This window comes from Protomyctophum parallelum (assembly GCF_964188405.1).
Source record: "Protomyctophum parallelum genome assembly, chromosome: 10".
Lineage (NCBI taxonomy): Eukaryota > Metazoa > Chordata > Actinopteri > Myctophiformes > Myctophidae > Protomyctophum > Protomyctophum parallelum.
Window position 1 is genome coordinate 51,141,662 of NC_139704.1, and position 11,627 is coordinate 51,153,288.

General features: G+C 46.4%; 1 protein-coding gene across 1 annotated transcript in view; it reads right to left on the bottom strand.

Annotated features, from left to right (window-relative positions):
- Window positions 1-11,627, bottom strand: part of eml4 (EMAP like 4) — a 70,119-nt gene that overhangs the window by 18,230 nt on the left and 40,262 nt on the right. Inside the window, exons 14-19 of the mRNA XM_083774228.1 lie at window positions 10,819-11,007; window positions 8,380-8,447; window positions 6,852-6,940; window positions 6,382-6,479; window positions 5,006-5,093; window positions 1-70 (exon numbers count right to left, since the gene is read on the bottom strand). The exon at window positions 1-70 is cut by the window's left edge and continues 29 nt beyond it. Of these exons, the coding sequence (XP_083630354.1) occupies window positions 1-70; window positions 5,006-5,093; window positions 6,382-6,479; window positions 6,852-6,940; window positions 8,380-8,447; window positions 10,819-11,007 (602 nt within the window). The remainder of the gene's footprint in view (window positions 71-5,005; window positions 5,094-6,381; window positions 6,480-6,851; window positions 6,941-8,379; window positions 8,448-10,818; window positions 11,008-11,627) is intronic.

Below are 11,627 nucleotides of genomic sequence, written 5' to 3' on the forward strand. Positions count from 1 at the left end.
TACGTGGCCCAGTCGATGTCTTTACACTCGGATTTGTTTCGGATCAGCTTGCATCCGTTTGGAATGTCCCCTGAAAATCATTAAAACATCATTAAAACATCATTAAAACATCATTAAAACAATGTTTAGAATGTCCCCTGAAAATCATTAAAAACATCATTAAAACAATGTTTGGAATGTCCCCTGAAAATCATTAAAAACATCATTAAAACAATGTTTGGAATGTCCCCTGAAAATCATTAAAAACATCATTAAAACAATGTTTGGAATGTCCCCTGAAAGCACAACATAACGAAAAGAAATGCATGTGAGCAGATACACCAGGTTACACAAAAGTTACAACTAATCTCCCCGGATGCACCGAATATTATAATCGGTGACATGAACCATTGCTCGTTAAAAAAACACATTAAGAGACTTCCACCAGCACGTTACATGTCCTACTAGGGGCAGTGAGATTCTAGACCTGTGCTACAGTAATGTGAAAAACGCATATAAATCACTACCCCTCCAGCCCCTGCATTGTGTGCACCTCATTCCTGTCTACCGCACCGCATTACAAAGGGGTAAAGTGCAGTGCATTCGCTATAAGAACTGGAAGGATGATGATGCCTGTCAGACTCTCCAGGGTCTCCTTGACTCTACGGATTGGGACATGTTTGTTGAATCATCCGCTGACATTGACGAGTTGACTGATGTTGTCACTAGTTGGACCTCATACTGTGAAAGCATTGTTATCCCCACTAAATGTGTCAAAGTGTATCCCAACTCCAAGCCATGGGTATCTAAGTCCCTCAAAGCACTTCTTCAAAGGAAGAACAGAGCCTTTAAGGAGGGGAACCTTGTATTACTACGCAATTTGCAAAAAGAAATTAAAAGAGAAGTCAGGGCTGGTAAAATGAAGTACAAAAACAAAATTGAAGCTCAACTCAAATCAAACAACCTGGGCTCTGCCTGGGCAGGGATGAAAACAATTACAGGGGTGAAAGAGGGAGAAAGGAAAAAGGTTGAGCTGCCCAACTTTACCTCTGATCATCAATTGGCTCAGAGCCTCAATGATTTATATGCCAGATTCGATGTCCATGACTTCAGCAGTAACCATTGCGTGTTAAGGAACAGTCTGCAGTCAGCCCCCCCTTTAAAACCCTTTTTTGATGAACAGAGTGTCATCAAGTCCTTTAACCCATTCTGAACGGGCACCCATTTTGGTGTCAGCATCATGTTATGCTTTAGCTATTTAAAAATAGCAGATCTACAAGCTCATATCGCGCCACCGAGTGGCGCGATACGAGCTTGTAGGTCTGCTATTTTTTGAAAAAAATCGAAGAACGACTGACATTTTTAGAATCTGATCTCAGGTCAAAAATGGGTTCATCAGACCAGTGTGTGTCCAGTGGAAAACCTCGTATGAATCTGATCTCAGGTCAGAATGGGTTAAGGAACAGTCTGCAGTCAGCCCCCCCCTTTAAAACCCTTTTTTGATGAACAGAGTGTCATCAAGTCCTTTACAGGCTGTAAGCCTGGGGAAAGTCCCGGCCCAGACAATATTGGGGGTCACCTGATAAAGACTTGCGCTGAACAACTAGGCCTTATCTTTTATTATATATTTAATCTATCTCTTTTCCAGCAGAAGGTCCCATCCCTCTGGAAACAGTCCACCATAGTTTAATCTATCTCTTTTCCAGCAGAAGGTCCCATCCCTCTGGAAACAGTCCACCATAGTTCCGGTGGCCAAGAGCAATAAGCCCCAAACGCTCAATGATTTCAGGCCTGTTGCTCTAACTTCCCTGATCATGAAACAATTTGAAAAACGAATCAAGTCCGAGCTCGTGGCAAAAACTGAGCGCTTACTGGACCCCCTCCAGTCTGCGTATAGGGCTGGAAGGGGTGTTCAAGATGCACCTGCCACCTTATTGAATCTCCTACACAAACACCTTGAAGGTAGTAAAACCCATGCTAGGCTGCTCTTTATTGATTTTTCCTCAGCATTTAATACCATACAGCCCCTATGTCCCAAACCGCCCCCGAAGGTCTTCCACCGCCAGCCTGCTCGCTTTGCCCAAAAAAATGGCAACTAAAAAATACGGGGAAGCAGCTTTTTGCTTCTACGGGCCGTCGGCATGGAACAAACTCCCACTGTACCTTCGTCAGGCAGCCTCTGTAGACATTTTTAAAGCTCAGCTCAAGACCCACCTCTACAACATTGCTTTTAAGTGATCTTATATTTTTTGTTATTCATGTCCTCACTGTATTGCATTACTGCTTGTTTTTTAATGTCGTTGCCTTGCTTTTCTTTTATTCTCCATTGTTCTGTAAAGCACTTTGAGCTGCATTTCATGTCATGAAAGGTGCTATACAAATAAAGTTTTATTATTATTATTATTATTATGTCTTGGTTGATAAACTGGTTAACTCCTTTGGTGTAGATCCCTGTCTGGCGGGCTGGATTCTTGACTTCTTAACCAACAGATCTCAACGTGTTAAGGGTTAATGAAATACTGTCTAGCTTCCTGACATCTTCTACTGGCTCGCCCCAGGGTTGTGTTTTATCTGCCTTTCTTTACATTCTTTATACCAACGATTGTGTTAGCCTTTTCCAAAATAGATTCATCATTAAATACGCTGACGACTCGGTCATCGTCAGCCTGCTTGACAATGATGAGAACTGTCACGGGCAACGTGGTAGACGACTTTCTATCCTGGTGTGACGACGCCTTCTTGCAGCTTAATGTTTCAAAAACAAAAGAGCTATGCATAGATTTTAGACGTTCCCCACAATCCCCCCAGAAGAGTGTTGTCAATGGACAGACTGTAGATATTGTGCCCAGCTACAAATATCTAGGCACAATTATTGATGACAAACTGAAATTCGACCTAAATACTGATGTGATGCATAAAAAAGGTCAACAACGCCTGTACTGCCTAAGGAAATTGGCTAAGTTCAATGTCGACAAGACTCTGATGAAACTGTTTTACAGTGCCTACATCGAGTCCGTCATTTCTTTCTCCATTATCTGTTGGTATGGTAATCTCTGCATCAGAGACAAAAATTCCCTAGGGAGAATTGTAAAAGTGGCCTCAAAAATCATTGGCTCACAAATGAACGGCCTAGACCAGATCTTTAAGAAACAGGTACTTAACAAAGCCCTGTGTATCCGATCTGATGCTGCTCACCCACTATACGGAGAGTACATCCTTCTCCCATCCGGCCTTCGCTTGCGAGCCCCTTATTGTGCCACAAAAAACAGGCACAAACATTCCTTTGTCCCGGTCTCTATTCACACACTGAATGCTGCTGTGCGTAGATCGAGGACATAACCTTATGATGAGCACTTTTTACTGTATTATCTTGTGCCTATGTCTATGCACACGCACTTTTATGACCTATCGCATTGCACTTTAAACGCCTGCACTTTAATGGTTGTGTGCACCTTTTACTCTGGTATCCGCTATGTGAACTGTTTGTTGTCTGTACTGTTTCATTCATTGTTTAATGTACTGTCTATGCTGCAACCCAATTTGCCCTTCGGGGACACTAAATAAACTTGAACCTTGAACCTTGAACAACATCATTAAAACAATGTTAGGATGTCCCCTGAAAGCACATCATTAAAACAGTAATCCTGGTCTCTATACTGCCTCCCCCTGGCCAGCCGGGGCGCCTGGTGGAGGGGAAAGGAACTGGTCTCTATACTGCCTCCCCCTGGCCAGCCGGGGCGCCTGATGGAGGGGAAAGGAACTGGTCACTATACTGCCTCCCCCTGGCCAGCCTGGGGCGCCTGATGGAGGGGAAAGGAACTGGTCACTATACTGCCTCCCCCTGGCCAGCCTGGGGCGCCTGATGGAGGGGAAAGGAACTGGTCTCTATACTGCCTCCCCCTGGCCAGCCGGGGCGCCTGATGGAGGGGAAAGGAACTGGTCTCTATACTGCCTCCCCCTGGCCAGCCGGGGCGCCTGATGGAGGGGAAAGGAACTGGTCTCTATACTGCCTCCCCCTGGCCAGCCGGGGCGCCTGATGGAGGGGAAAGGAACTGGTCTCTATACTGCCTCCCCCTGGCCAGCCGGGGCGCCTGATGGAGGGGAAAGGAACTGGTTGGAAAACTTACTTTGAAGGGCCAAATATCCGTAATCGCATGTTACAGTGTCATGTTACAGTGACATTACACTGTAAAATGTTACAGTGACATGTTACAGTGACATTACACTGTAAAATGTTACAGTGACATGTTACAGTGACATTACACTGTAACATGTTACAGTGACATGTTACAGTGACATACCACTGTAACATGTTACAGTGACATTACACTGTAACATGTTACAGTGACATTACACTGTAGTGACATTACACTGTAGTGACATTACACTGTAACATGTTACAGTGTCATGTTACAGTGACATGGGATGCGGTGTGCAACGACATGGATGTCTAAACACAGTTGTTCAACGAAAACGCTGCCTTCCAAGTTCAGGAGACTTCGGGGAAAAAAAGCCATTCCTGAACACTGCCTTCCTCCCGGTGTGGCATGGAAAGGAGAGGAGAGGAGAGGAGAGGAGAGGAGAGGAGAGGAGAGGAGAGGAGAGGAGAGGAGAGGAGAGGAGAGGAGAGGAGAGGAGAGGAGAGGAGAGGAGAGGAGAGGAGAGGAGAGGAGAGGAGAGGAGAGGAGAGGAGAGGAGAGGAGAGGCATTTAGCATTTCTTTCACCATGTAGTAAACGCTGCACTCGTGGTCTGGAGAGGGCAGTTGTTTTACAGACGGGGTAAAAGGGCAGGGGGATGAAGCCCCCTTTGATGTCTATGTGTGCATCTGTTGGAAATGTAACTTAAACTTAACTGTATTAGTAAAGAAAACCTCATTAATCAGACGACACGGGAGCGATTCTGAAGCACGTCATGAGGACAATAACACTTGTGTTGATGTTTTCTTGCTGGACAAACATGCCCCCTTCAGGTTTAACTCACAGTAGAGGATCTGGACAAACATGCCACCTTCAGGTTTAACTCACAGTAGAGGATCTCGTAGTCTCCTGAGTTGGACATGATGTAGTTGTTGTCTGGAGACCAGTCCAGATGAGTGATGTAGCTGGAATGTCCCTGAAGACAGACAGACAGACAGACAGACAGACAGAGACAGTTAACACCCTGAGCGCACAGGACGAAATTCTCCACCATATAAATTAGTAACGCCCAGCACTCAAGACGGAGATCTCGCTGTGTGGAGTTTGCATGTTCTCCCCGTGTCCCCTAGGGTAGGTACCCTCACATGTTCTCCCCGTGTCCCCTAGGGTAGGTACCCTCACATGTTTCCCCCGTGTCCCCTAGGGTAGGTACCCTCACATGTTCTCCCCGTGTCCCCTAGGGTAGGTACCCTCACATGTTCTCCCCGTGTCCCCTAGGGTAGGTACCCTCACATGTTCTCCACGTGTCCCCTAGGGTAGGTACCCTCACATGTTCTCCCCGTGTCCCCTAGGGTAGGTACCCTCACATGTTCTCCCGGTGTCCCCTAGGGTAGGTACCCTCACATGTTCTCCCCGTGTCCCCTAGGGTAGGTACCCTCACAAAAAACATGCAGTAATCCTGGTCTCTAAACTGCCTCCCCCTGGCCAGCCGGGGCGCCTGATGGAGGGGAAAGGAACTGGTTGGAATAACGTGTTCCTTCCTCGCGCTACGTCCAACCAGGGAAACGCCCCCCTGTCAGGTGTAAAGGAGCAACTTGGACACTCAGGCATGAAGGAAGCATGAGTTCAAGTCCGTTGCTCTCCCCTTGTCCCCCATATATGGGGACTAGGTTAGTCTCCCCTTGTCCCCCATATATGGGGACTAGGTTGGTCTCCCCTTGTCCCCCATATATGGGGACTAGGTTGGTCTCCCCATGTCCCCCATATATGGGGACTAGGTTGGTGGAGGGTGTGTAGAGCCCAGGATCACATTAGATGATTGACACAGGGGTGAAAAATGGGTTACAAAATCGTGGGATAAAAAATATATTAAAAATTAAAAATTCGATGTTGCGCAACAGTGGGTCGTCATCGAAAATGTTCCCCGACGAGTTTAGCCGACGAGACCGAAAACCTGTTCTTGCTTCAGCTACGTTGATAAGCGTAGACATATCTGTTTACCTTTTAGCATCGCTCCGGCTAGCATAGCACCTCCTCCTTTACCATCAGCGATGCGATGTCTAAATCCCAGCTCCGTTGAGCGTCCATCATAACCCATTTTCAAAGCGCCGTGTTGTCTCCGAAGGTTGGAGAGCTGCCCATGGTGAGCCGCCGCGCACCCGACGATCGTGAATCATTTGTGATTTTGTATCGCATCGCAATCGAAAATGTAGCTGGCACAATATCCTAACCACACACACACACACACACACACACACACTTACAGTGCACTTCCCGTATCTGGAGTACTTGCGTCCTTTCTCTGCTACAGTGTAGAGGTAAATGAAGTTGTCATGTGATCCCACCGCTAGTAAGCTGCCATCTGGAGAGAGAGAGAGACATAGAGATACACAGAGAGAGAGAGAGAGAGAGAGAGAGAGAGAGAGACATAGAGATACACAGAGAGAGAGAGAGAGAGAGAGAGAGAGAGAGAGAGAGAGAGAGAGAGAGAGAGACACACACAGAGATATATAGAGAGAGAGACAGAGGGAGAGGTAGAGAGACACACACAAACAGAGATAGAGAGAGAGATAGAGAGAGAGAGAGAGAGAGAGAGAGGTTAATTTCAAAATATGCAGTATGCATTTTGAACTCGTGAAATTGGACGTGCATGCATTCGTGTGTGTGTGTGTGTGTGTGTGTGTGCGTGCGTATGACTGTGTGTGTGTGTGTGTGTGCGTGCGCGTGTCCTCACCTATAGAGAACCTCATGACTGACAGCTGTTCGTTGCCGTCAGTGTGAATGGCCACAAGATCCCTGTTCTCTGCATCCACACAATACCACCTTAAATACACACAATACCACCTAAATCAATACCACCTTAAACACACACAATACCACCTTAAATACACACAATACCACCTTAAATACACACAATACCACCTTAAATACACACAATACCACCTTAAATACACACACAGTACCACCTTAAATACACACACAATACCACCTTAAATAAACACAATACCACCTTAAATACACACAATACCACCTTAAATACACACAATACCACCTTAAATACACACAATACCACCTTAAATACACACACAGTACCACCTTAAATACACACACAATACCACCTTAAATACACACAATACCACCTTAAATACACACACAATACCACCTTAAATAATATACACAATACCACCTTAAATAAACACAATACCACCTTAAAACTAGATGAATTGCCCCTCGGGGCACAGGGCAGGTCAGGTTGTGGCCTCCTGGTGGCGCTATAACAGGCCAATGTGAAAAGGGTGACATTTCTTCTTACGCCCTGGATGGCAATTTGAGGCATTTTGTTCCAAAAATGTGTTTTGCAAAAATCCACCTGTTGGTGGCGCTATGACAGGCCGATGTGAAGGGTGGGATATATTCCTCAGCCTAGTATTAAAGTCTGAAAGATTTCACCTAAATTGCACGCTGCGTTCATGATTGGAGGCTTTTTGTTCAAAACGGGCCAATCCTGTAAACTTTGAAAGCCAATGTTAGCCAATCAGGATGGAATATGAAATATCTGACAGATCCGTCTTGACCACATGACTATAGAGCGTCGCAGTCCCGCCCCCTCGAGAGGACCCGGAAAAGAAATCGCCGTTCATTTTCCTCATAGGCTTTTCTTAAAGTATTTATTTAAAGACGGTTACGCCGCGGACAAAGACAACTCGGATCGTGACAAATCATGATAATGAACACAATATTTTGGGCTGATCAAATCATTAGAAAGAAGAAAATAAAGGGAGGAGACAACACTATTTGTTTTGTTTTTCTTCTTATAAATTATTTGATCGGCCCCAAAACATTGTGTTCATTGTCATGATTTGTCCGCGGCGTAACCGTCTTTAAACTCGTCGTCCTGAAAGGGGGGGGGGGGGACTGCGACGCTCTATAGAGTATTTAAAGTGTAACGATTTGTGGGATTTTTTGGACAGAATCTGGAGGAGTAATATCAAACAATGTGTTTTTCAAAAGTCTGCCTCCTGGTGGCGCTATAACAGGCCGTTCTGGTTCATCGTTGGCATCCAGGGAGTGTGTGTGGAAAATGTGGCATCGACCGGGTTAACGGTGCCGGAGATTATCTGTATGTGCATGCACGCGCACATGCGCACACACACACACACACACACACACACACACACACACACACACACACACACACACACACAAAACATATGGACAAAGCGTTCTAATATGGACGTAAAATGAAGCCTGTGAATACTTACTTTCCTGAGTGCGTTCCTATGGCAACCACCGCTCCACTGGGGTGGAAGTCTGCACAGTGGCCGTGCTCCTGAGAGAGAGAGAGAGAGAGAGAGAGAGAGAGAGAGAGAGAGAGAGAGAGAGAGAGAGAGAGAGAGAGAGACAGAGACAGAGACAGAGACAGAGAGAGAGACAGAGACAGAGACAGAGACAGAGACAGAGACAGAGACAGAGACAGAGACAGAGACAGAGACAGAGACAGAGACAGAGACAGAGACAGAGACAGAGACAGAGACAGAGACATAGAGAGAGACAGAGACAGAGAGAGACAGAGACAGAGAGAGACAGAGACAGAGAGAGACAGAGACAGAGACAGAGACAGAGACAGAGACAGAGAGACAGAGACAGAGACAGAGACAGAGACAGAGACAGAGACAGAGACAGAGAGAGAGACAGAGACAGAGACAGAGACAGAGACAGAGACAGAGACAGAGACAGAGACAGAGACAGAGAGAGAGAGAGAGAGAGAGAGACAGAGACAGAGACAGAGATAGAGAGAGATAGATAAAGAAAAGCATCCTTTTTGTAGGCTGTCTGACCTAATGCTAAGCCTATGGGGTCAAACCTTAGAGTATATATGAATAGAGACGGCACCGGGTTTCTCCTCCCATCCACTTGCATTGAGTTGCTCTAAAGCACATGAGGCGATTTACCTCCTCCTTCCGGGTAGGAACAGAGTGCATTCTGGGATGGATTGGACCCATATCGTGAACGCGCTGTGCTGTTGACTATCATTGCACGCGTTCACGTGCGTTCATGTATGAAACAGTGTTCACGTATGAAACAGTGTTCACGTATGAAACAGTGTTCACGTATGAAACAGCGTTCACGTATGAAACAGCGTTCACTATGAAACAGCGTTCACGTATGAAACAGTGTTCATGTATGAAACAGCGTTCACGTGCGTTCACGTATGAAACAGTGTTCACGTATGAAACAGTGTTCACGTATGAAACAGTGTTCACGTATGAAACAGTGTTCACGTATGAAACAGTGTTCACGTATGAAACAGCGTTCACGTATGAAACAGCGTTCACGTATGAAACGGCGTTCACTATGAAACAGCGCTCACGTATGAAACAGTGTTCACGTATGAAACAGTGTTCACGTATGAAACAGTGTTCACGTATGAAACAGTGTTCACGTATGAAACAGTGTTCACTATGAAACAGCGTTCACGTATGAAACAGTGTTCACGTATGAAACAGTGTTCACTATGAAACAGTGTTCACTATGAAACAGTGTTCACTATGAAACAGTGTTCACGTATGAAACAGTGTTCACTATGAAACAGTGTTCACGTATGAAACGGCGTTCACTATGAAACAGCGTTCACGTATGAAACAGCGTTCACGTATGAAACAGCGTTCACGTATGAAACAGCGTTCACGTATGAAACAGCGTTCACGTATGAAACAGCGTTCACGTATGAAACAGCGTTCACGTATGAAACAGTGTTCACTATGAAACAGCGTTCACATATGAAACAGCGTTCACGTATGAAACAGTGTTCACGTATGAAACAGCGTTCACGTATGAAACAGTGTTCACTATGAAACAGTGTTCACGTATGAAACAGCGTTCACGTATGAAACAGCCTTCACTATGAAACAGCGTTCCGTTCACTATGAAACAGCGGTCACATGTCATAGTGAACGTGCACAATGACAGTCAACGGACCAGCGTGTTCATGTGTTTTTAGTCCAAACTGCAATACCAAATTCGGCCACTATGTCCATTTGGCCTCAGGGTTTCCTCCGGGTGCCGTCTCTATGCATATATACTCTAAGGGTCAAACCAAGAAATGACATCACTCACTTAAAGGGATAGTTCAGATTTTTTTAACTGAAGCTGTATGAAATACTTTCCATTAATATAGTGGCGGGAGTTCTGCTCTGGTCGTTCAACTTTGACCCCTCTATCACACAGAGCTGTTTTTTTTGGGCACAAAAAACATAGTTCCATGTGATAGAGGGGTCAAAAATGAACGAAAGTTGCGCTAATATCTTAGAAATAGGTCAACAAGTGTGTGCGTTGCGTTGCATTGCGTGCGTTGCATTGCGTGCGTTGCGTTGCGTGCGTTGCGTTGCATTGCGTGCGTGCGTTGCATGCGTGTGTGCGTGCGTGCGTGCGTTGCGTGTGTGTGTGCGTTGCGTGCGTGCGTTGCGTGTGTGTGTGCGTTGCGTGCGTGCGTTGCGTTGCGTGTGTCCTACCTCCAGCATGCGGCTCCACTCCAGGCTGTGCGTGTGTGCGTGCGTGCGTTGCATTGCGTTGCATGCGTGCGTGCGTTGCGTGTGTCCTACCTCCAGCATGCGGCTCCACTCCAGGCTGTGCGTGTGTGTGTGCGTTGCGTTGCATTGTGTGTGTGTGTGTGTGCGTGCGTTGCGTTGCGTGTGTCCTACCTCCAGCATGCGGCTCCACTCCAGGCTGTGTGTGTGTGCGTTCCACAGACACACCATCCTGTCCTGAGCGCACGTCAGGAACATCTCCCGGAACGGGTGAGAGGCCAGACCCCACAGCTCGTCTGTGTGGCCCTGTGGACGGAACACAACCACCCTAAGAACCAGACCCCACAGCTCGTCTGTGTGGCCCTGTGGACGGAACACAACCACCCTAAGAACTACTAACTGTACCCAGTAGAAAACAATGTATTTCCAACTCCAGCTTGTCTCAGTTCAGGCTGCATGAACAGCGCTCTGTTTCTGCCCCCTCAATGTCCTAACTCTTCTATTAGATGGCTCTGGGTTTCTGCCCCCTCAATGTCCTAACTCTTCTGTTAGATGGCTCTGGGTCTCTGCCCCTCAATGTCCTAACTCTTCTGTTAGATGGCTCTGGGTTTCTGCCCCTCAATGTCCTAACTCTTCTGTTAGATGGCTCTGGGTTTCTGCCCCCTCAATGTCCTAACTCTTCTATTAGGTGGCTCTGGGTTTCTGCCCCCTCAATGTCCTAACTCTTCTATTAGATGGCTCTGGGTTTCTGCCCCCTCAATGTCCTAACTCTTCTATTAGACGGCTCTGGGTTTCTGCCCCCTCAATGTCCTAACTCTTCTATTAGATGGCTCTGGGTTTCTGCCCCCCTCAATGTCCTAACTCTTCTATTAGATGGCTCTGGGTTTCTGCCCCCCTCAATGTCCTAACTCTTCTATTAGATGGCTCTGGGTTTCTGCCCCCTCAATGTCCTAACTCTTCTATTAGATGGCTCTGATAGACCT